The 25223-nt window shown below is 41.3% G+C and overlaps 1 protein-coding gene across 1 annotated transcript in view; it reads left to right on the forward strand.

Annotated features, from left to right (window-relative positions):
• Kif11 (kinesin family member 11) overlaps positions 1 to 24263 on the forward strand; it is a 48378-nt gene extending 24115 nt beyond the window's left edge. The window contains exons 11-22 of the mRNA XM_042263007.2: positions 4930 to 5017; positions 6052 to 6240; positions 6670 to 6877; positions 10520 to 10692; positions 14067 to 14192; positions 14439 to 14597; positions 15626 to 15732; positions 16904 to 17183; positions 18561 to 18783; positions 20281 to 20429; positions 21557 to 21673; positions 23857 to 24263. Of these exons, the coding sequence (XP_042118941.2) occupies positions 4930 to 5017; positions 6052 to 6240; positions 6670 to 6877; positions 10520 to 10692; positions 14067 to 14192; positions 14439 to 14597; positions 15626 to 15732; positions 16904 to 17183; positions 18561 to 18783; positions 20281 to 20429; positions 21557 to 21673; positions 23857 to 23988 (1951 nt within the window). The 3' untranslated portion in view covers positions 23989 to 24263. The remainder of the gene's footprint in view (positions 1 to 4929; positions 5018 to 6051; positions 6241 to 6669; positions 6878 to 10519; positions 10693 to 14066; positions 14193 to 14438; positions 14598 to 15625; positions 15733 to 16903; positions 17184 to 18560; positions 18784 to 20280; positions 20430 to 21556; positions 21674 to 23856) is intronic.
• Positions 24264 to 25223: the final 960 nt, after the last annotated feature.

Here is a 25223-nt window from a genome sequence, read left to right on the forward strand (position 1 = left end):
AGAAAATTACTAGTATTATTAAAGTTTACTCTTCAGGATCTTTTCCTTTTGGGGGGAGGTATTTTGTTTTGTTTTGTGTTTTCAAGACAGGGTTTCTCTGTGTAGCCCTGGCTGCCCTGGGACTCTCTCTGTCGACCAGGCTGGCTTTAAACCTAAAGAGATCCTCTTGCCTCTGTCTCCTGAGTGCTGGAATTAAAGGCCTAGGCTATCACCGCCAATGTTTCATGATCCTTTTTACTTTCTGTGGTGGTTTCTGTTACTTGTGTTTGTTTCCTTAACTGTCTCGTGACTTTTAGCTGGCATTAAAATATGGATTATTAGTTTTGTCAGGGGTGAGGTTTATAGTCCTGTATGTTGGCTGGAGTGTAATAAAGAGTGGTACCTGGGATTATGTCTGGGCTTCCTTCACAAGTTTTCCTTGATTGAATTTTTTGTAGGGCAAAGCCCTTCAATCCTTCTGAGAATACTCCCCCAGTTCTCTGGTTACTCTGGCCACTGTGAACAATTAGAATGGGTTCAGGTGCTGAGGAGCTCCCATTCACTGTGTGGATTTTCGTTCAAATGCCTGGCTCTTCATTGAGAGGCAAGCTGAAGTTCACATGCAGTGAGTGCAGACTCCTGGCTCTCAGGAAGGAGCTTCATTGCCCCCTAGAGGATACTCAGCAATATCCAGGCCTCTTACTTGTTTTAATCAAAGACTTTATTGGCTGAGCTTTACACAACATTCTTTAACATTTAACTTGAGCAGATGGAAGGTGAGAAACAGTGTGTCATTTAGGTCTATGAAACGAAATAGGCCTGTGAAGATTTGAAATACAGATGAAAAGTAGCATGAAGCAAAACTTAAATACTGAAGTTGCAACATGGCGTGTTTTTTTTTTTTAATGAAAATCTAGTTTGTAATAATGCCATTGAGAAATTTATCATGAGGAAAAAAAATAAATATTCTTAAAATCTGACCTTTCTCAATGCATTTTGCTTTTTTAGTATTATTTTTGGTTAATTCCATCATTCTACAAATAAAGATTTCTAAAACTTAAAAGTCTTCCTGATATTCCATGTGGCTTGGGAGACACCTGGTTCCTGAGTGAGTCTAAAAGGTTCTGCTGGTGTCTGGGTCTGAGAACAAGACTGTCCCCCGGAGCCCAGGGCTGTGATTCAGTGTTCTCAACACACAGCTCTCTGATGCTACAGTTCCTGAGCCCATGTAATAAGATGGCATGTATTGGAGAAATTATTTTGGCCACTCCACGTAGTTAAAAGGATATTTATTAAATGGCGTAACTCACAAATTAAGTAATGGGTAGGTCGCAGGGTCTGGGGAAGGTGTAATGCAGTCCAGCGGTGTTCTCCGGAGCTTTGCACAGTCAATCTGCACAGGTCAGCGAGCCGGCACCGAGAGAGCGCCCAGAGCGAGCGCTGGCCCATCCAGCTCTCGGGTCCCCAGGCGCCTCCCCTCGCCCCGCCTCGTAGGCGTGACAGTTGCCAGAGTCTCAATGGGGGTTGGAACTTCCAGAACCAAGCTGGAATGGCTACCCACTACATCTCCCCCTTTTTGTCTAAATAAGAAGGTTTTAAACTAATACAAGACTATATACAAAGGAATGGTTATCAAATATTGTCCAGAAATAATGAGAGATAATGACCTAGATAAGATGTAACTACAACCAATGCAAACAATATCAAGCAAGAAACACATACTAAAATCCAGAGAAGTATAGAGCATAGGTAAACAGCATGTTATAAAGATCATTCAAAGGTGTCCTATCCTAAAGAACCTGAACCTAATACTTAATATGTTCTATCTAAGATATTATATATACTAAGTTGTAACTATAACTGCTAGTCTTCAATCCCATCAAAGACCTGAGAAGGAACATAATGGTACCTGAGAAATGGTAGACTACAGGCATGATATGGAAGTTCCCAGAGAAATCACTTTAAAATACAGCCAGGACTTTCCAGTACTTGCGGTGTATTAGGATCTGAATTCAGCTCACCAGACTCTAGGCCAACTGGCTTTTCTTCTTGAGTTATAAATCAAATCACAGTCTAGGTATATTAAATGTTCTAAAAACCTCACCCACAACCTTTTGTTAATCCTGAGCATGGGGTACTGGGTATTCTCACCCACACAGAAAGTCTGAACTCTTGAGCCAAGTGCTCACTCATCCACTGTATTTCTTAAGATGAATTTTGTGGGTTGATTTCTTTTTCAGCATTTGTTTTTCTTCCTGTAGTAAGTAGTCAATATGGTATTATCTTTCTGGTTTAAAAAATAAATCAGTATTGCCCCTAAAAAACTTCAATTTTATTGTTATAGCTATAACACCGTCAAATACATTTTTAAAATGTAGTATTAACAGGTCCAAATGATTTTTCTCATATTTTTTCCATTCATTAAAACAGAAACATTAGCCGGGCGGTGGTGGCACACACCTTTAATCCTAGCACTCATGAGGTAGAGCCAGGTGGATCTCTGTGAGTTCGAGGCCAGCCTGGGCTACAGAGTGAGTTCCAGGAAAGGCGCAAAGCTACACAGAGAAACCCTGTCTAAAAAAAACCAGAAACATTAAAGGTTCTCATAGTATGTATTTAACAAAGACTACAAATATTCAAGAATTCATCTTCCATGCAGCAAAAGTTGAGGATGTTTTCATGATCTGGTTCTGTCACTTGTTCCCCACGGCCAAGTCCAACCTGATGGCTCTGATGATTTCCTACACTTAGAAGTAGAGGCTTCTAGCCAGGCAGTGGTGGCACACACCTTCAATCCCAGCACTTGGGAGGCAGAGGCAGGCAGGTCTCTGAGTTTGAGGCCAGCCTGGACTATAGAACTGGATCTAGGACAGCCAGGACTACACATAGAAACCCTATCTCAAAAAACAAAACAACAAACTAACAGACCAACCAAGTAAGGACTTCTTTTGGTGGAGAGAGATCCAGATGAGCACTGACACTGTCACCTTTTCTGGACAGCACTGCTCAGTGAGGGGAGAGGCGGTAATAAAAGTCTGTTCAGCTCAGTAGAATTAAGACCTAGCTCTTGAGAGTACATTTTCATCTCAGTATCAATACTAGCTTACCCACTTGGAGTAAAAATAAGAAGATAAGGATGTAGTTATAAAAATGCATAAAATGTTCTATGCTAGTAGCAAATAAATACGTCTTAATATGTTCTAACAAGCAAGCACCTTTAAGGTAATACACTCCTGTTTTTATTTTAAGAAAAAATCCATTACTTTGCTTCTGGAATAGGGTGGGGGCACTTATCCATCCTTTTAGCAGGTCATCTTCCTGTTGTTTTTACTGGTACCCTGAAGGAAACATTGTGATCGTTGTTTCATAGCAGCACCATTTAAACACACCTTTGCTCAGATCTGAACTGACTAACATATACATTAGAGAAAGCACAAAGGCTAAGTATGCAAAACGGATCTACATTTCTGCACCATGCCAGATCTCATCCAGGCCTTTTTGATGGTCTCATTGGTGTGGGTGGAGAATACTGCGGTCTTCTAGTAGATAGGAATCAGTGGTGTTAACTGACTATCCTGAAATGTGCATGATAGCCCACAACAAAGAACTATCTTGCACAAAGCACCTGTACTGCTGAAGCTGAGAAATTCTGCCCTAGTGAATCTCATACTAGAATATTAGTGGTGTTTACAGTATACCTAGTGTTAGTGTAACTGTGTGCGACATCCCCTGTGATACTGAGTATTGATAGTGTTCTGTATACATAGTTTGATTTGGTCTTCTAGGTGGTTTTCGTCATTTATCTCGCCCATTTCTTGTGATGTTTCATGTCTTCAAATCTTAAACACTTACAGCATGGGGAGGCATCTTTATATTACATATCACTGCTTCACTGATTGCAGCCACTTATACTCCCACCCCGACTTTTTGTTACCTTCCCCTCTGTCAGGTTTTTTCTTTTTTAAATTGTTTTGTTTTTGAGACAGAGTTTCTCTCTATAACCCTGGCTATTCTGGAACTCTCTCTGTAGAGCAGGCTGGCCTCAGATCTGCCTGCCTCTGCCTCCTGAGTGCTGGAATTAAAGGCATGTGCCACCACCGCCTGGCCTCTCTATCAGTTTTCTATCTTCTCAACACAGTTTTCATTTTATATGTATTTTATAGTGCTAGGTACCAAATCCAGAGTCTCTCTTGTGCTTGCCAACAAGCACCCTGTCACTGAGTTACTCCCCAGCTCCTCTGCATCTCAGATTGGATTTGCATACACATGCCTTTCCTTCATAGATAAAGGTTCTCAGGTTCAGGGTAGAGGTCAAATGAGACATGTTCCATTTATACAAAGCAGTGAGGGGCTGGAGGGATGGTTTAATTGTTGAGAGCCCTGGATCTTCTAGAGGATCCAGGTTTAATTTTCATCATTGACATGGTGGCTTACAACTGACTGTAATTCCGTTGCGGGGGCATCTGATGCCCTCTTCTAGTCCCCATGGGCACCAGGCATGAAAGTGGTACACAGACATACATGCAGACAAAAACACTCATCCATAAACTAAAAAAAGTAAATCTTCAAAAAAAGGGATGCATTTGTTGCGTTTTGCATTTAGTATTTATCACCGCTTAAGTAACACATGAGGGTAAGAAGTGTGGAGATGAATTTATGTAGCTGCTATAATTTTCTTTCTTTTTTTTTTTTTTTTGTTTTTTCGAGACAGGGTTTCTCTGTGTAGCTTTGCGCCTTTCCTGGAGCTCACTTGGTAGCCCAGGCTGGCCTCGAACTCACAGAGATCCGCCTGCCTCTGCCTCCCGAGTGCTGGGATTAAAGGCGTGCGCCACCACGCCCGGCTTATAATTTTCTTATAATATGGTGTATTTTGTTATATAATTAGATTAAAATTTTGTAGGGTTTAGAACAAGACATTAACTGTTAAATTTCTATTACACCCTGTTTTAGAGCCATGAATGGAAAATTAACTGTTCAGGAGGAACAAATTGTTGAATTGGCTGGAAAAATCGATGTTCTTGAGGAGGATCTCAGTAAGGTAGGCATTCTGGATGATGTGCAAAGTCACTTGAAAAGGAAATGCTTTGAAAGAAATTTAGAATGTGTAGGGACATTTTTTTCCTCTTTTGAAAGAATTTTTTTCTTTTTGATTCTTAAGCTGAAGTTGTATTATATTTTTACCTTTGTTAGTAATGAAAAAGCTCCTATTTTGACACTTTATTAATACAACTTGAGAAGAAATCAGACATTTGCTTAATGACTAGGTTATGTTTTTGAGAAGTGTATTTTAAATTATTTCATTATTGTGTAAACACTATAGAGTATACTTGTACAAACCTCCAAAGCATACTATAGGCCTAGGATTTATGGTATATAAGTCTCGTGTAGTCTAGGCTAGACTCAAACACACGCCTTTAATTACTTAGGAGGCAGAGGCAGGTGGATCTCTGAGTTAGAGGCCAGCCTAGTCCATGTAGTGAGTTTTAGGCTATCCAGGGCTGCATGAAAAAGACTCTTCTACAAAAGAGCAGCAAAACTGTGTCGCCAAGGATGACTTTGAACTTCTGATTCTCCTATCTCTACCTTGGATTATAGCGGTGCATCACCAGGCCTTGTTTTTTGCAGAGCTGGGGATGGAACCTGGGGCTTTGGTTATGCTAGGTAAACGTTACACCAGTTGAGCTTTCTCCCCTGCTCCTTTTCAAGCTAAGGATTTCAGAAATTGGGAGACATTGGACAGTTAGAAAAGCAACTGGACGCTTTCTGCGCCACCCTCATGTTGCACCTTTATTAATGGCAATCCACTGAAGTCCTGGAGGGAACCTGGAGAATCAACACCACTATGTTAGACCTGTTAAGTTTTAAATGAGCTTTCTAGGAAGAAAGATACTTCTTCCTAGAAAAATATTCAGATACTACCATTAAAGTGTTCTAGTCAGTCTGGCACACTATTACGATTTTTATATTTGAATAATTTGTTTTGTTTTCCCAATATTATTAACTAGCCAACTGTTCCACCAATCACCAGCATTTTTCTGCTTCTTAAAGAATTGTTGAATGTATTATGTGTAGGTTACAGAGTTATTTGTGGAGAGTAAAAATGAACTTGACCAGTGTAAATCTAACCTGCAAACTAAGACACAGGAACTTGAAACCACTCAGAAACATTTGCAAGAAACAAAATTACAGCTTGTTAAAGAGGAATATGTCTCTTCAGCCTTGGAAAAAACGGAGGAAAAGCTTCATGATACCGCCAGCAAGGTTTGTCCTTTGTATTGAAAACATTGAAGGGTAGGTAGAAGTATCCTTGTTTGCTTAATGAGATTTTAATTTATTCATTCCCAGTGTTATTTGTGTTCATTTATGAAACACTATTTCACTATTTGACCTATGTTTCTTTTTTTAAACTGGAATGAAAGTATTAGGTATGCTTTTGAGGAGACAATAAAGCAAAGGGAAAAACATTTGTGCCGAACATAATTACTGGAATAAATTTGCCAAGTCAGTTTTCTGTGCATGATGGCTGGCTGGGAGAGAGAGCAGGGTTGGCGGGGACTAACCCTAACTCGAGCACCGGGATCATTAGAGTGTCTTGTTCTCACCTAGGAAAGAGCTTTATGGAGCACAACCACTTTGATTAGACTGTTTTTATGTTATCTTTTTTGTTTTGTTTGTTTTTTAAACATACAGTTGCTTCACACGGTTAAAGAAACCACCAAGGATGTATCTGGTCTCCATTCTAAACTGGACCGTAAGAAAGCAATTGATAAACACAATGCTGAAGCTCAAGATAGTTTTGGCAAAAACCTCAACAGTCTGTTTAATGATATGGAAGAATTAATTAAGGATGGCAGCGCAAAACAAAAGGCCATGCTAGAAGTTCATAAGACACTGTTTAGTAAGTTCAAGCATTTCTGTGTGTGTGTGTGTCCTGTGGATGTGTGTGTATATGAATATAGAAACCAAAGGACAACCTTGAATGTTATTCCTTAGGAACCATTCACTTTTTAAAAGAGTTGTTTCTTTTTACTCTTTTAGTGGGCCTGCCACCCAGCTCCCAAATAAATCACATATGGAGGCTTTTTTTTTTTTTTTTCTTTTTGGTTTTTCGAGACAGGGTTCTTCTTGACCTCGAACTCACAGAGATCTCCTGGCTCTGCTTCCTGAGTGCTGGGATTAAAGGCGTACACCACCACCGCCTGACTTGGAGGCTTATTCTTAATTATAAATGCTTGGCCTTAGCTTGGCTTGTTGTTAGCCAGCTTTTCTTAACTTTAAATTATCCCTTCTACCTTTTGCCTCTGGGCTTTTTCCTTTTCTTATTTCTATAATCTTACTTTCACTCTTACTCTGTGGCTGGCTGTGTAGCTGGGTGGCTGGCCCCTTCTCTAGCTACTCCTTTTTCCTTTTCCAGATTTCTCCTATATATTCTTTCTGCCTCCCAGCCCCACCTATCCTTTCTCCTGCTTTGCTATTGCCCATTCAGTTCTTTATTAGACTACCAAGTGTTTAGACAGGCAAAGTAATACAGCTTCACAGATGGTTAAACAAATGCAACATAAACAGAAGTAACACACCTTAAAATATTATTCTACAACAAGTTATTTTATTTTTAATTACATGTATGTCTGTGCGTGAGTGCATATATCCATGGAGGCTAGAGGGGTAGATTCCCTCCATTGGAATGTAAGCTGCCTGATATGGGTGTTGGGAATCAAACTCCACCTCTGGCAGAGCAGTATATGCTCTTAACTATTGGGCCATCTCTCTAGGCATCCACCTTCTTTCTTTTGAGATAAAAATCTTTCATTGGCCAAGTGGACTAGCTTGGCTGACTGGCTTAGTTGAACCCCAGGCTAGCTCACTCACTCACTTTCATACTCTCTTCTTTCTCTTTCTACCTTCACTCCTCGCCCCTCCCGCTGCTTCCCCCCCCCCCTCAATATCTCCCTCCCCTTCCTGCCTTCCCTCACCAATAGACCAGCTGGTTTCTAACTAATAATCGTTCTGTCTCTGCTTCGTAAGCACTAAGATTACAGAAAGAGTATCACTAAACTCAGCTTTTCTGGTCTTCTTTGTTTGTTTCTGAGGCAGGGTCACAGGTATCCTAGGCTGGTCTTGGTGTATACCAGAGGATGATTTTGAACATGTAATCCTCCTGTCTCCCACTTGAGTATGGGGATGACAGGCCTGTGCCATTACACCTTGTTCTATATGATGGTAGAGATGGAACCCAGGACTTTGTGCATATTAAGCAAGTACTCTGGCAACTGAGCTAAATCCCCAGCCCATTATAAATAAGTCTTTCTTTATATGTTTCGTGTGTTAATTTCATAATTTTCATTTTTTGTGTGTGTGTCTGTCTATCTTGAGACAGGGTCTGACTAATTAGACCAAGTTGAACTTAAAACTCATTTTGTAGCACAAGCTAGCTTTGAATTTGTGATCCTCCTGCCTCAGCTTGAGTGCTGGGGTTACAAGTATGAGCCATCACATCTCAAAATAAACAATTCGATACTATTTTAAACAAACAAACAAAACAACTCAGGTGACAGTGTTACAGTACCTGTCCCATTGAACATGTTAGCTGTTGAGGCAAGAGGTTAATGTTTTTGTTTCTTTACAACAAATTTTAGAGGCTTGTTGTTGATTTTAGATTATTTTCTAGAAAATAAGTTAAAAATTTATCAAATTAGCATATTATCATTAGAAATAAAATTTGTCTTTATCACTGAACTTGACTCATTTCTTTGAGGTATTACTATTTAATTTCTTGATTCTCTTCCTAAAAATGTTCTTATTTAAAAAATTTTGTAAATTGTGGCTGGGGAGAGTAGTTTAATTCCCAGCACCCACATGACAGTTCACAACTGTCTGTACCTCCAGTTCCAAGGAATCTGATACTCTCTTCTTGCATCTTTGAGTGCACAGACATAAATACATAATAAAAAATAATTTAAAAAATTTGTTAATTTTGTGTGTGTGTGTGTGCGCTCACACACACGTGTGTATGTGTGTGTATGCATGCATGTATGTCTGCGTGCGTGCGTGCGTGCGTGCGTGCGTGCGTGTGTGTGTGTGTGTGTGTGTGTGTGTGTGTGTATGTGAATAAATGCGTTTTTGCCATGACATGCACTTGGAGGTCAGAGGACGATTCCCTTTCTCTCCTCCGATGTAGATCCCAGGGACTAAACTCTGGTCCTTAGGCTTGGTGGCGGGTACCTTGGTGGCAGGTGTTTACCTAGTCCCCTTACTAGATATTTCCTTTGAATAAATTATCTTGCAAGTTTTTTTTCTTGTGGGAAGGTGTGTCGTAAAGATTTACTATATTGTCAGAACATGTATATATGTTTTGTGTTTTACACTTTCTTTTGAGATAGTCTCATGTAACCCAGTTTAACTTCTAGCTTACCATGTAGCTGAGGGTCACCTTGAACTATATAGCTGAACCTGATCCTTTTTTTTTTTTTTTTTGGTTTTTCGAGACAGGGTTTCTCTGTGTAGCTTTGCGCCTTTCCTGGAACTCACTTGGTAGCCCAGGCTGGCCTCGAACTCACAGAGATCCGAGTGCTGGGATTAAAGGCGTGTGCCACCACCGCCCGGCTTGCTGAACCTGATCCTTTTGTCTCTACCTCTAAAGTACTGGGGATATAAGTGAGTTTCACCATAATCAGGTGTAGTTTTCTCTTTTTAATAAGTTCCTGTTTACTATAAAACTGTATTTGCCAGGCGGTGGTGGTGCACGCCTTTAATCCCAGCACTCAGGAGGCAGAGGCACGCGGATCTCTGTGAGTTTGAGGCCAGCCTGGGCTACCAAGTGAGTTCCAGGAAAGGCACAAAACTATACAGAGAAACCCTGTCTTGAAAAACCAAAAAAATAAAACCCAAAAAACAAAAAACCAACCTGTCTATTTTAGATACTAATTTTAGAATATTCTAATCCCCATCCCACCCCATTTAATTTTTTTGTTTCTTTGTGTAGCCCTGGCTGTCCTGGATCTCGCTCTGTAGACCAGGCTGGCCTCAAACTCACAGAGATCCTCCTGCCCCTGCTCCTGAGTGCTGGTATCAAAGGTGTAAGCCACCACTGTGCGGCTGCATGTTCTAATTCTTAAATCTGGTGATTCGTGCCTTCAATCCTAGCACTTGGGAAGCTGAAGTATGATTGACTGGAATTAAGATCATCTTAAACTTTGAGGCCAGCCTGGTCTACAGAGTTCCAGGACAGGCACCAAAGCTACACATAGAAACCCTGTCTCACAAAACAAGCAAGCAAACAAACAAAAAAAATCATCTCAAAGAAAAAATATTCTAATTTTAAAATTATCCTAAGGTGTACTTGAGTATGATATGTTTTCAATATGCCAGGGCTTATAGAATATTCATACCTAAATCTTTTCTTATTTTGTAGTAAGACAATTCTTTAGTTATTGGAAATTCCATGATAAAGATTGATTTTTGACTTACTGAAAGTGGTCTTAACTGCATTTAAATATATTTATGCCGAAGTTCACACCTCTCTCTCTCTCTCTTTTTGTAGGTAATCTCATGTCTTCTAGTGTCTCTGCATTAGACACCATTACCACAACAGCACTTGGATCTCTCTTGTCTATTCCACAAAATGTGTCGGCTCGTGTCTCCCAGATCTCTGATGTGATGTTGGAGGAGCAGTCGTTGGCAGCACAGAGCAAAACTGTGCTGCAAGGCTTGATTGTTAGTACATCTCTTCATGATTTCCAAGGGTGACTGGTGCAAGGCTTGACTGTTAGTCATCTCTTCATGATTTCCAAGGGCAACTGGTGCAAGGCTTGACTGCTAGTACATCTCTTCATGATTTTCAAGGGTGACTGGCCCTCAGCAACAGCGTCAACTCTCTCAGATTAAGCTTAGCCAGACACGGTTGCTTGTGTTTTCCCCTCACAGAAAGACTGGTTTCCAAGAGGATATGACTAAAGTTTGAAGTGTTTTCACTCATTTGGTGTAGTTGAGAAGAGGAATAATTAAGCCATTGTTTTGTACATGTTTGTAATTTTAGCATTTGAAAGATGGAGGCAGAAGGATTAGGAGTTCAGAGCCATCCTTGGTTTTTAGTGACTTCGAAGGTACTCGAGACCCTGCATAAACAAGAGAGTAGCAGTTATTAATAAGCCTTCTAGTCCCAAAGAGCAGCTCAGGTGGATTCAGGAGACCTGCGATCTCTTATTTGGTCCAGAAACTGGTAAATCACCCTTTTCACCAGAGCTAGAGTCAGGTTAACCCAACAGGAGATAGCAGGTAGCTGGTTTCTTATTTAGTACAAATGACCAACTATAGTAGCCCATTTTCTTTTTATTTTATTAACATGGATTTGTGGGCTTGATTGAGGGTGCATGCTGCAATGTGTGTGAGCTCAAGAGACCACATTTCAGAGTCCATCCACTGTAGGTTCTGGGGACCAAACAGGTGATCAGGCTTACATAGTAAGTGCTTTACCCTTTGAGCCATATTGCTGGTTCATGGGCAGCTAATTTAAAAACTTAAATAGTATGTGGTGGTAATAGCAGTATGAGATAAAATGCAATAGTAATTCAGGAAAAACCAGTAGACTCTAGGAACATATAATAATAATAATAATAATAATAATAATAATAATAATAATAATAATAATTCTTTGCATTAGATCTATGTGACTAAGCCCCACTAGACCTTACTCTAAAAGCTTTTCTCTGTAGTTCTATAGTTATTCTTCCCGACAGGCATGATAGCACAAAACAGTAATTCTAGCACTTGGGAGGTTGAGGCAGGAGGATCAGGAATTTGAGGCCAGTGTAGACTGTATAGACATTGCCAGCCCAGTCTGAATTACGAGATCCTGTCTTAATCATAAACAAAGTCACCCTTAGCAGGGCGAGGTGGCACACGCCTGTAATCCCAGCACTCAGGAGACAGGGGCAGGCAGATTGCTGAGTTTGAGGCCAGCCTGGTCTACACAGACAGTTCCAGGACAGCCAAGGTTACAACAGTGGAAACCCTGTCTCCAAAAAAAAAAAAAAAAAAATCAGTTCAATCTAATTATATCTAATTTATCTTTGTTCTAAAATTTGTGTGTGTGCCATGGCTTGTATGTAGAGTTTAGAGGGCAGTTTATGAGAGTGAATTCCAGGGATCTTTCGTCAGGCTTGGTGGCAGACAATTCTGACTGTGACATCTTACCAGCCCCAATTTCTCTTTATTAGTCTGTAATTGTACTGTTTAAGAAGTGCTTGGTCAGCTGGGTAATGGTGGTGCCGCCTCTGATCCCAGCACTCGAGAGGCAAAGGCATGTGCATCTCTGTGAGTTTGAGCCCAGCCTGGTCTACAGAGTGAGTTCCAGGACAGCTACCAAAGCTGTTACACAGAGAAACCCTGTCTTTAAAAACAAAAACAAACAAACAAACAAACAAACAAAAAAGAAGTGCTTGGTCATTACTTCCTTTGTATAGAATCTTTGCTTCTTTTTGAGATTATTAATCTTTAAGAATTTTTATTTTATTTTTGTTTGTATGAGCACTTTGCCTGAATACAATGCCCCCAGCGGCTAGAAGGCGGCATCAGATCCCCTAGTGGAGTTGCAGACAGTTGTGAGTTGCCATCTGAGTGCTGGGAATCAAACTTGGGTCCTCTGGAAGAGCAGCAGCTGCGTGTCCTTAACCACTGAGCCTTCTCTACGGCCCCAACAGTATTCCTCTCACAGCTTGTAAATAAATACTACAAATATCTCCATTCTTTTTGTTTGTTTTTCGAGACAGGGTTTCTCTGTGTGGCTTTGCGCCTTTCCTGGAACTCACTCTGTAGACCAGGCTGGCCTCGAACTCACAGAGATCCGCCTGCCTCTGCCTCCCGAGTGCTGGGATTAAAGGCGTGCGCCAGTTTGCTTTGGTAATGTGGATTCTGGGGGTTAAACTCAGGTACTGATGCTTACATCACAAGCACTTCACTGCGGCTCTGCTAACTTATTTCTTAGAGTTTGTATTTATTCATTGCCCTTTCCCTAGTGAAAGGGTCTTTCATATTTTCAATTTCACATTTCTCTACAAGAACACACAAGTTCTGATACAATAGTTTCTAAGTCATGGGATCTTTACAATTAAATATTTCTAGCCTAACATTTGCTCTCCTTCCTGCCCCGCAAATGTTTTGAGGCAGGGTCGTACTTTGTATCTCAGGTTGACCTAGAACTCACTATTTAGTCCAGGCTGATTTAGGTCTCATATTAATCATCCTGCTTTTGCCTCTTGAGTGTCAGGGTTTCAGGCATGAGCTACAGTTACAGTGCCTTGCTCCAAAGCCTGCTTTTTTTTTGGTTGATTTGTTTATATGGGGGTGGGAGGGTATATGCAAGTGAGTGTGGGTACTTGTGGAGTCCAGAAGAGGGCGTTGGATCCCCTGGAGCCATAGTTAACAGACTGTTGTGAGCCACCTAAAGTGGGTGCTAGTCCTGTGCAAAAGCACACACTCCAAACCACTGAGCCATCTTTCCCCCTAAGGGGCTGACTTTTGGCTCTTAATGACTTTTTGGCTTAGCTTTTTTGATCAATAACCTAAAGCTATTTACAATTCATTATGTTAAAATGTAACTATAGATTTTGTTGTTTTCCTGTGCTGGGGATCAAACTGGAATGCTGGAATCTTAACACTTTACTGTCATTTTCTCCTCTTCTGAACTCCCCATTAGGCTGTTAAAAATTGACTATAGAAGGCAGGCAGCGTGGTACATACCTGTGATCCTGAGAGTGTGGAGACAGGAGGAACAGGAATTCAGGAGCATCCTTGGCTACACAATGAGTTTGAGGTTAGCCTGTGCTACAAGAGACCCAACAAACACAAAAGAGCAAATCAACCCAGCATTTATTATTGTACTTAGTGAACATTGCTTTAATTAGTGGAGCAAGACTAAAAGATTTAGGCAGAATGTAAATTCTGGATATGCAGTTATGTCTCTTTAGGTTATAAAGAATGTCAATTAAGAATTTTGAATGTCGGTGTTTGGTGATAAGTATCTGAGATATATCAGCCAAGTTAATGGAAATGAAAACATTCTTAAAGATTGTGTTTGTTTTAAAACCCAGAATGAACTTGCGACTGACCTTCTCGCTTCCCTGAAGACCATCTTAGCCCCTGGTTTGGTTTCCATTTTGAACATCAATAGGCAACTGCAGCATATTTTCAGGACTTCATTGACAATGACTGAAAAGGTACAGATGTTATCTTTTTTTTTTTTTCCCTCCAAGACAGAGTTTCTCTGTGTAGCTTTGGAGCCTGTCCTAGATCTTGCTCTGTAGACCAGGCTGGCCTCGAACTCACAGAGATTTTCCTGCCTCTGCCTCTGCAGTGCTGGGATTAAAGGCGTGCGCCACCACTGCCCGGCAGATGTTATCTTCTTAATACCTCAAATTTGATAGGTTGCTTAAAAAAGAAATTAATATTTTTTTTCTTCAAAGATAGAAGATCAGAAAAGAGAATTAGACGGTTTTCTCAGTGTATTGTGCAACAATCTACGTGAACTCCAAGAAAACACAGTTTCTTCCGTGGCTGAATCGCAGAAGCTTTGTGCAAACCTTAATGAAGACCTGAAGACAATAAAGGAAACCCACTCACAGGTATCTCTTAATTGACATTTTTAGTGGCTTGATGGACTTAATGTATGTCACCTGGTTTGAAGACTATGGAAACCTGAGGTCACCACAGCTACTGTTGTTTCTGATGGTGATTTGTGTAAAATAATTGAGAATACTTCTTTAGGTCAATTAATATTGGAGAATTTGTTTCATATGGAACTCTGCTGAACAATATCCTGACAAACAAAATGGTGGCTTCCCCAGGAAGATGAAGGGATAGAAAACACGCCTGTGGAGGAAGGTTGCTGTAGCATTTTAAGTGAAAGAAATTGCAAGACTCTTCTTTCCAGGGTGGCGTGGATAGTTGCTATCTTTGATAAGCTGAGTCCTGTCTTCTCTCACTGCTGTATCACTGGGCGTGTTCAACCACACCAAGCTCCAGCATGTTGTTCTTGTGGCCTGAGTGGTAATGAATAATAATGACGCTTGGGTCCATGAGCCTGTTGCAGCAAGATCACACTTGTTGGTTATCCAGCTTAGTGAAACCCTTTCTCCAAATAACAAAGGAAACAATCGTTAATTCTTTACTCTTTTTTAAAAAGTCCTAAAATGTTCCGTTTCAGGGCTTTCTTCTATATTTGAAAGGTGAAATTAAAAATGTTTTATCAAGAATTTATATAGTTCACCAGGTGGTGGTGGAGCATGCCTTTAATCCTAGCACCCGAGAGGCAGAGGCAGGAGTATCTTTGAGGTTAAAGACAGCCTGGTCTATAGAGTGAGCTCCAGGACAGCCAGAGCTACATAGAGAAACTTTGTCTCAGAAAAACAACAACAACAAAATGAATTTATATAGTTCAGCTGAGTGTGGTGTTATGCACATGTAATCCCAGCACTCAGTGGCTGAGGCAGGATGACCAAGCAAGTTGGAGGCCAACCTGAGTTATGAGACACTATCTCAAAAAACAAGTTCTAAATCCTCACCTGTGTGATCATGTTACCACTCATATTGAGAAAATAAACATTTAAGTATCACCATCTCACGTCTTTCCCTTCCTCAATCTTTCATACAGGAACTTTTACAGTTAATCAGTAGTTGGACAGAGAGATTCTGTGCTTTGGAGGAAAAGTGCGAAAACATCCAGAGACCGCTGAACAGTATTCAAGAAAATACAGAGCAGTAAGATATTTTTGACTTCTGACATTTCTGTAAGCCTGGAATGATTTTCAAAAGGAAGAAAACCTTCCAATAGTACCAACAGTTCTGGTTTGCTTACAAGTGAATGTGTGACTTGTTGACATCTTATCTGTGTGTATATGTATAGAAGTGTGTTCCTTCCTCCCACCCTCCCGTTCTCAAGACAGAACCTCACTGTAGCTCAGGACGGCTTTGACTGCAGAGCAGTTCTGCCTCAGCTTCCCAAGGGCTAAAATCCAGGCTCAAGGGTTTTCATGGCTTTCCCAGACATTTTTTTCTTTCATTTTTCTTTATTAAGAAATTTTCTACTCACTCCACATACTATCCACAGATTCTCCCTTCTCCCACCCCCCAGCCCTTTTTCCCAAGCCACCCCACATCCCCACATCCCCCAAATCGAGGTCTCCCATGGGGAGTCAGCACAGCCCAGCACACTGAGCCTAGGAAGGTCCAAGCCCCTTCCCACTGCACAAAGGCTGTGCAAGGTGTCACACCACAGGCACCGGATTCCAGAAGCCTGCCCATAGACCAGGGACAGATCCTGATCCCCCTGCCTGGGTGCCCCCAAACAGTTGGAGCCAAACAACTGTCTTCCATATCCAGAGGGCCTAGTCCAGTCCCATGGGGGCTCCACAGCCACTAGTCCACAGTTCATGGGCTTCCACTAGTGTGGCCGGTCATCTGCACATCCTCCCATCATGATCTCGACATCCCTCTCCTGCAGAATCCCTCCTCTCTCATCAATTGGATTCCTGGAGCTCAGCCTGGTGCCACCATCAGTCACTGGACAAAGGCTCTATGATGACAGCTAGGTTATTTCCTAGGCTGGTCACTAGAGTAGACCAGTCCAGGCACCCTCTTTCCCACACATTTTTATGATGACTCCTGTAAGTGTTTGCCAGATGATGCTAAGACAGGGCTCTTGCTGTTGGCCTGCTGATTGCCTTGCTCATCCTCTTGTGAGTGATGATTAATTTTAGATAGCCAAGGGGCTTGTTTTGTTTTGATGGGTTTTTTTTTGTTTGTTTGTTTTTTGTTTTTTTGAGAGTCTTACTCTGTAGCTCACATTGCTCTGGACTGAGATTTGTAATCCAGGTTGGCCTTGTTCTTATAGTCATTCTGGGTTTTTTTTTTGTTTTTTTTTTTCCTATAGGACGTCTACAGATATAATCAGCAAAACCACAGTTCACAGTAAAAAACTTCTTGCTGATTCTGATGGATTATTACAAGAACTCAGACACTTTAGCCAAGAAGGTGCACAATTGGTGGAAGAGTCTGTAAAGCACTGTGATTCGCTCAACAGCAACCTAGAAACTGTATCTCAGGAGACCACACAAAGGTGTGAAGCTTTGAACACAAGCACAGTTCAATTTTCTGAACAGTGGGCATCATGCTTAAGCAAGAGGAAGGAGGAACTTCAGAACTTAATGGAGGTAATGTGTCTGTACCTGGAACTAACTTGGAGAGAATAGCTATCACCACCACCACCACCACCACCACCACCACCACCACCACCACCACCACCACCACCACCACCCAGTATGACTTAAGCCTTTAAGTGTAGTACTTACTATGCTTACCTATGACCTTGTTTTATGTTGTAGCATAGATCGGTCTTTTAAGTCTTAAGCTAATTTACTATTTGTTCTGTACTCTTTATTTTTGATGGGTCAGTTTGTTTAGGAATGGGTAGCTGCCTCTTACCTTTAAAAGTTTTATTTTGCCAGGTGCAATCTTTTGCCAGGTAGATCTCTGTGACAGGTCTGCCTGGTCTACAAATCGAGTTCCAGGACAGCTGGGGCTGTTACACAGAGAAATCCTGTGTGTGTGGGGGGGTGTCGGGGGTCGGGAATTTAAACAAAAAGTTTTATTTTATTTGATGTGTGTTTTAAGTTTTATTTGAGGTGTGTGTGCGTGCGTGCGTGCGTGCGTGCGTGCGTGCGTGCGTGCGTGCGTGCGTGTGCATGTGCGCATGAGAGAACACCTTTGGAGGACAAAAGAAAGCATCTGACCCCCTGGAGTTGGAGTCACGGGCAGTGAGCTGCCTGCCTGACCCAGGTGCTGGAACCCTAAGGCGTCCTGAGGATAAGCACCAAGTGCTCTTAACTGCTAAGCCATCTCTCCACCCTTAAAATGATTACTATTATGTTTGTGTTTATGATGTGTAATGTGGGCGTACATGCCATGGCACAGATGTGGAGACTGGAGACAAAACTCAAAAAGAATACAAACAAAAGAAAACCTGGTGTAGAGATAAGTGACCAAATCTAGGGAAAGACCTAATTTCCCACCCCAGCCCCTTCCCTCTCTTTTCCTCTTCTCCCCTCCTCTCCTAGCTTTGAACTCATTATTTAGCCCAGGATGACTTCAAAGTCATCCCTTTGCCTCCTCCTCTCTGTGCTATGATTAAAGGTGTGTATCACCTTGCCCAGCTTAAGACCTAGTTTCTTTAAAAATAAAAGTTTTTCAAGTTAAAAAAAAAAAATCAAAGAATATATTACAGAGCAAAAACAGACCTAGGACTTAGACAGCCTTCAGTCTACTTTTCTTAAATCAGGTCTTCCTTACATCTGTATATTGGAGCAATGTTAAGAATGGGTAGCAGGAGAGATGGCCTAGCAGGTCAGAGTGCCTCGGCGGGCCCTAGCACCCACGTTGGCAGTGAATACAGGGGCTGATTGCCCTGTTCTCTCTACTTTTGTATGTGTTTTTAAAACTTGTGTTATGAAACGATTCAAGGTAATAAAAATGATCCAATGACTAAAGTGCTTTGAACTTTAGTAATGAAAGCTTGTTTGTATCCTTTACAGTTCGTAAATGGATGTTGTGAGGCTTCGAGTTCAGAGATGAGTGAGAAACTCAGTGGACACACAGCTGCCATCGAAGACCAGCACAGCTCCTTCGTCCTGCAGATAACTTCCGATGACGAGAAATTAAAAGCAGGAAGTCTGGAGCTTCATGAGACTATAAAAACTGGTTTGACAAAGCTAAATTGCTTTCTGCACCAGGATCTGAAACTAGATATCCCAACAGGTAGCTTATTTTTACTTTTTAAGATTTATTTTACTTATGTGGGGCAGGGGTGACTAGATATGCACTTGAGTACAATGCCCCTGGAGGCTGGGTGAAGGGATGCAATCCCTCTGGAGCTGGAATTAGGGGTGGGTATGAGCTACCCATTGTGGTGCTAGGAATTGACTCTGGTCCTCTGGAAGAGTAATGCATGCTCTTAATCACTGGGCTACCTCTCTTTTACCCCCAGTGGGTATTTTAAAACACAGAATTGTTAAGAGTTTTTGAAACTGAATCCAGCTGTGTGCAGTGTTAGACACTCCAGTTTGCACACTGCCCCCTTATGCTATCATTGACTGGCATCATTTAGAAATCACCATTTTTACGGCTAGGTGGTGGCAGCGGCACATATCTTTAATTCCAACACTTGGTAGTACTGTGGAGCTCTGGGTTCGGGACCAGCCTGGACTACATAGTAAGTTGCAGGACAGCCAGAGCTATACAGAGAAACCCTGTTTCAAAAAAACAACCCCCCACCCCCACCAAAAAAAAAAAAATCACCATTTTTAGAGATCAGAAATGGCAAAGATTGGTAAACTACCATGATTAGTAAGCTGATTTACATAGATTAATAGTTGATTCTTCATTGTATTATAAAGCCATTGAATTGTACACTTTTGAATGACTTTTGTGGCATATAAATTACATCTCAAAGCTTCTTTTGAAGAAGTAATTATAAAGAGTTTGTACTAAAGAATATTGGTTTATTTAGTTTCCTCAATCTTTCAGATTTATTGTTAACTATGAATGAAAATGGAGTGTTAAGGGAAAAGGCACCTCTTTTATAAAGAAATGTAACTGCCTTAAGAGCCAGGCACTACACCAAATTTATAAAGAAATGATTACTCCTTTCGAAGTATTTACCTTGGTAAAACTTAATTCCAATAATGCCACCATTTCTCAGAATACCCACAAATTCATTTCTAAGCCTAATAACATTTTTTGTACATTCTTAGAACTGGAAACTTCACATTTTTGGAGGTAAGATGACTTTTTCAAATTCTCAGATCTACTAAAGATCCATTACAGGGCTGGAGAGATGGCTCAGCATTTAAGAGCCCTGCTCTTCCAGAGGACCCGAGTTCAATTCTCAGCAACCACATGGTGACTCACAGCCATCTATATAATAGGATCTGATGCCCTCTTCTGGCACACAGGTATACATGCAGAATACTCATACATAAAATATAAACAAATAAAATCAAGAGAGAAAGAGAAAAAAGGAGATGGCTTTCCAGCAGACTCGGCTTGAATGAAGCCCTGGAAGTGGGAAAAAGCCAATCTTATTTTTAAAAAATTACTATGTGAATAAAAATATTACTAGCTTCAACCAGTTTGTGCCTGGAAATCACTTTCGTTTTTGGAAGACAACTCGCTTGAACGTATACATTTTAACATAATTTTAAAAATTATATTTCATCTTTAATGTTCCCCGCTTTTCTCATGTCTGCTATAAAGGTCTGACACCAGAGAGGAAAACTTACTTATATCCGTCAGCGCTGGTGAGGACTGAGCCCCGGGCACAGCTCCTTGAGCAGCTGCAAAAGAAGCAGCCCAACCGACTAATGATGTCGAACTGCTCAGAAAATGACCAAGAGACCAGCCAGGTAAAATTTAACATCATTTTAGAACTTTCCCATAAACTCTACTTAGTTTTGCACATGTGGGTGTGCATACAGCATGTGTGCATCTGTATGGAGGCGGGAGGGTGACTTTGGGCGCCTTCCTTAGTTGCTCTCCACTCAGTATACTGAGGTGGGATCTCTCACGTGAACCCAGAGCTACTAGTTGTTACCATTTCTCCTGAGCGCTGGGAGTACAGGCCGGCTGCCACACCCACGAGACATTAGGTGGGGGCTGGGGATCCAGAAGCTGACCCTTACATTTGAACAGCAACTGCCTCACCCTCGGAGTCATCACCCCAGCCCCTGTGAACTCTTGATGGGGTTGATCTCATGGCATACTGTTTCCTATGAGAATTGCTGGCTTTTAAGCCTTCCTGTTAATCTTATTAATTTGGACTTTTAGCTGCAATTGCATACATACTACACACTGTGGTAAGTTCTTCACATGTATGCTAACTCAGCCCTCTCAGTAGCCCTGTTGGATGGGCACCTCTGTAGTACATCTTAGGAATGAACCGACAGAATCTTATGTCTCAGGTTACAGAGATGACGCTGCAGTGAGAAGCAAGGCAAGCAACCTACAGTCTGTGCTCTGTATAGTCAATAGCAAGGATAGGAAAGTTAAGGAAGCAGAGAATAAGTACAAGCCAATGCATTCTATTTTGTAAATTTCTACTAATTATTAAAGTTTAAACTTTCATATAATGCATATGAAATCATTCAAAGAAGAAAATTTACTTTATGATGGTTTTTTTGTTTTGTTTTGTTTTTTGTTTTTTGAGACAGGGTTTCTCTGTGTAGTCATGGCTGTCCTGGAACTCACTCTGTAGACCAGGTTGGCCTTGAACTCAGAGAATCACCTGCCTCTGCCTCCCAAGTGCTAGGAGGCGTGCACCACCACCGCCTGGCTTTTATGATGATTTTTGTTCCCCACCCCCCGCCCGGCTGTCCTGTCCTGGAGCTTGCAGACCAGGCTGCCTCAAACTTGCAGCAATTCTCCTGTCTCCGCCTCCCGAGTGCTGGGGTTGTAAAGCATGTCCCACCATGTCCAGCCCTGTGTGACGATCCAGCACCATGGACTTACCTACTCAACCAGCTTCTTATTTTAGGACATGGATGAAGAGAAAGAGGTTCTGGAACCATGTACTGAAGAACTTTTAAGTCAGGAGACATTGGTACACACCAGTGTGGATTGCTCTTCAAGTGGCGGTGTTCCCTTTTTCCAGGTACTTGATGACATATTTCACTCCCCACCTTCCTCACCTGCTGTCATTCTCACAGTTTTACTATTTAGTATAAAGGATCATGACTAACCTAGCCCTAAGTCCCCACACTTGTGAGGCTAAGGACGAGCTAGCCTAGGCTAACAAAGCAAGACCCATCTTGAAAACAAAACATAAAGCAGTAACAAAAAACAGTATTCTTGGTGTAGAACAACAGCACAATTCAGTCGTCCCTTTCAAATGGCTTGTTAATCTTTATTTAAACTGTGTACAGTTGAAATAGTCTGATACTGATGAAGGAATCTTCTATGGACTACATAAAGGTAACATTTGACCTCATCGATAACTTTAGCAAATAATCTTCAGCTATTATTTTTGTCTCACTTCTGCCTCTTACTGTAGGAGCAGTTATTTCTCTTACTTGTACCTTTCCCCAGTTGGTCCTGGTATCCCTCTCTGTCCATCACACTTGGAAGGTTAAAGGACTTGAAAGTTCGGGTCTATAAATTGTACTAATGATGTAATCCTGCCCACAGGAGGCTTTTCTCTTGTTAACTCTTCCCCAGTGTCCTACATTCTCTGCCTCCCCGATGCTGGACAGTTAAACCCTGTGACAGATCTTATGCCCACCACCTTGTTTGCTTTTGAAACAGTCTCTCACTCTGTAGAACAGGCTAGCCTAGAATGTAGCAATCCTCTGCTGTAGTCTTCCACATGCCGTGGTTACAGGTGTATGGCATCATGGCCTTCTAACACAGTTAGGAACAAGCCATTCAGAACTACCTGGTGCAGGTGAGGTGTCACATGCCTTTGATCGTAGCACTTGGGAAGCAGTTACATCTCTAGAGTCTAAAACTTTATAAAAAGTTGGTTTGTGATTTGTCTCAGCATTCATAATTGAGTATACAGTATTTTAAATTTCCTCCTGAAGCAGTGGGCTTCCAGAGGTATAGAGTACCTAAATGCATAATATGGAGCACATTTTCCTTTTTCTTTTCTTTTCTTTCCTTTTCTTTTCTTTTTTCTTTTTGAGACAGGGTTTTTCTGTGTAGCCTTGGCTGTCCTGGAACTCTCTGTAGAACAGGCTGGCCTCAAACTCAAGAGATCCGCCTGCCTCTGCCTCCCAAGTGCTGGGATTTAAAGGTGTGCACTGCCATCACTATCCAGCATGAAACACATTTTCAGTAGAAGATAAATGGAAGAATGGAAGTGTTCCATAGTTGCCCATGTCAGCTTTCCTGCTTAGAGTAGAATGGTCTTTTGTTTTTTTGTTTTGTTGTGTTTTTTTGTTTGGTTGGTTTGGTTTGGTTTTTCGAGACAGGGTTTCTCTGTGTAGTTTTGGTGCCTGTCCTGGACCTCACTCTGTAGTCCAGGCTGGCCTCAAACTCACAGGGATCAGCCTGCCTCTGCCTCCCGAGGGCTGGGATTAAAGGCATGCGCCACCACCACCTGGAGAATGGTCTTTTCTTCATGGTGACAATCTTTCTCTCTCTAAGCAGCCCCATTGACATTTTAACCTGGGTAACTCTCTGTTATGACCAGCTGTCCTGCAGCCTGCAGTTTGAACACTTCATCCATGGCTGTCCTCACCAGAGCTAGGCACTTTCAATCTCTCACTCTCTCTGTACTATCTAAAATGTCTCAGGACATTGGCGTATGTCCATCCATGGCTGTCCTCACCAGAGCTAGGCACTCTCAATCTCTCTCTCTCTGTACTATCTAAAATGTCTCAGGACATTGGCGTATGTCCACTAGGGGGCAGAATCACTTGCTGTTGAGAATCACTGTCTTAAAGGAAATTTATAATTATGTTTTAGAAAGTAATGCCGAAAAGAAGTATTCCTTGCCAGTGGTGGTAGCACATGCCTTTATCCCAGCACTGGCTAGGCAGAGGCCAGCTTGGTCTACAGAGTGAGTTTTACGACAGCCAGGGCTATCCACAGAAGCTCTGTCTCAGAAAAACAAAGAAAGAAAGAAATTCATTCTACCTCCATTCCTGCTAAAATAAAGAAGGCTATACTTGATTTTTTTTTGTTAAGTTGGCTCAAATTTGTGCTGAACCTTTGTCTTTTGTGGTTTTCTAATTGAAAGTTTTGCCTGTAATGTATAGAACTTTGAAATAAAATGTTACAATGTCTAGCAAATGTTATATTATTGTGACTTCATTTTTCCTCTTAAACCCACAGCATAAAAAGCCACATGGAAAGGACAAAGAAAACAGAGGCATTAACCCAGTCGAGAAGTCTAAAGTGGAAGAGACCTCAGAGAACTCTGTCACGAAAAGCAGATTGCCACTTCGAGCCGCAATAAATCTCTAGTTAATCTGAGGGTTAAGGCCATCTTTTTTAAAAAATAAAACCTGAAACTCCACAATTTGAACTTGTGTACAGATTACAATGGGATAGACTATGTCAAGACATCATAGTAAATGTAGTTGAATTAAATCCTTTTTTATCAGCCTTATAGTTCAAGTATGTTGTAGGTTGGGTTTCATTTGGAATTTATATTGAGTATGTGTGTAGCTTATTATATAAAGTAGCTCTTCTGTACCGAGAATTTTCTTGTATATTATTAAATACCAAATATATGGAAATCGTTTTTCCAGGCTTGGACTTAAATAAGTGAACGCTGTCTCCCGTCCTGTCTTGCCAGGCCTGAGTTCTGTGTGTTTCCCACCTCTAACCTGCCTTTTCCTTTTCGTCTTCTCAGCTCACCTCTCCCTTTTCCTGTCACTAAACCATTTGTAGACCGACCGAAAGGTGTCCTTATGACGAGATACCTAGGGTGTTACCTAGAAATCTTACATCTCAGTGATTACTTCTCTATTATTGCCAATAATAAGCCTGATCCTGGAAGTATTCTTCCTTCAGTACTTTTCCTTTGTTCCTCCTTCGGTATGTAAGCATCTCCCTCCTTCATGGGGTCTAACAAACACACTGGCTTGCACAGTTCCCAGCGGCCTCCGAGAGGGTCAGCTGTTGTTAAAGGAACCTGACGAGAGCTCGGATTCATCCTTTGAGGCCCCACTCTAAGGCTTACGTCTCTTAGAAATGACAAGACGTTTTTTAGACTACCAATTATGACGATAAGTTCTATTTTGTTTATCTTTTAAAACTTTATTCTTTGTATATAATAAAATGTGTACATACATGCACTGTTGAAATCTTAACCCTTGCACTTTTGATCTGACAACTATTTCTGGAAGTTGGGCCACTTCGAGATGAAGAACCAGAGCATCTATCTAGAAGGAATGTGTGCAGGAAGGAAATGTGATCACATCAAGTTCAGTGTGTAAAGTGATGTAACTCTTTATATTTGGGGGACAGTCTCACTTTGTAGCTCGGGCTAGCTTTGGACTCATTATGCAGCCCAAGCTATCCTAAAACTCAGGACAATCCTATATCCTTCCGAGGGCTGAGGTTACAGGCATGTATCACTGTACCTGGCTTTAGAGATTTGACTTTGTAACTAAGAACTAAACAAACTTAATAGGAAATTAGAAAATACGCTACTTCAAGATTAAATTTCTGGGCTGGAGGGATGGCTCAGCAGT

Source organism: Peromyscus maniculatus, chromosome 1 (genome assembly GCF_049852395.1).
Source record: "Peromyscus maniculatus bairdii isolate BWxNUB_F1_BW_parent chromosome 1, HU_Pman_BW_mat_3.1, whole genome shotgun sequence".
Taxonomy (NCBI): Eukaryota; Metazoa; Chordata; class Mammalia; order Rodentia; family Cricetidae; genus Peromyscus; species Peromyscus maniculatus.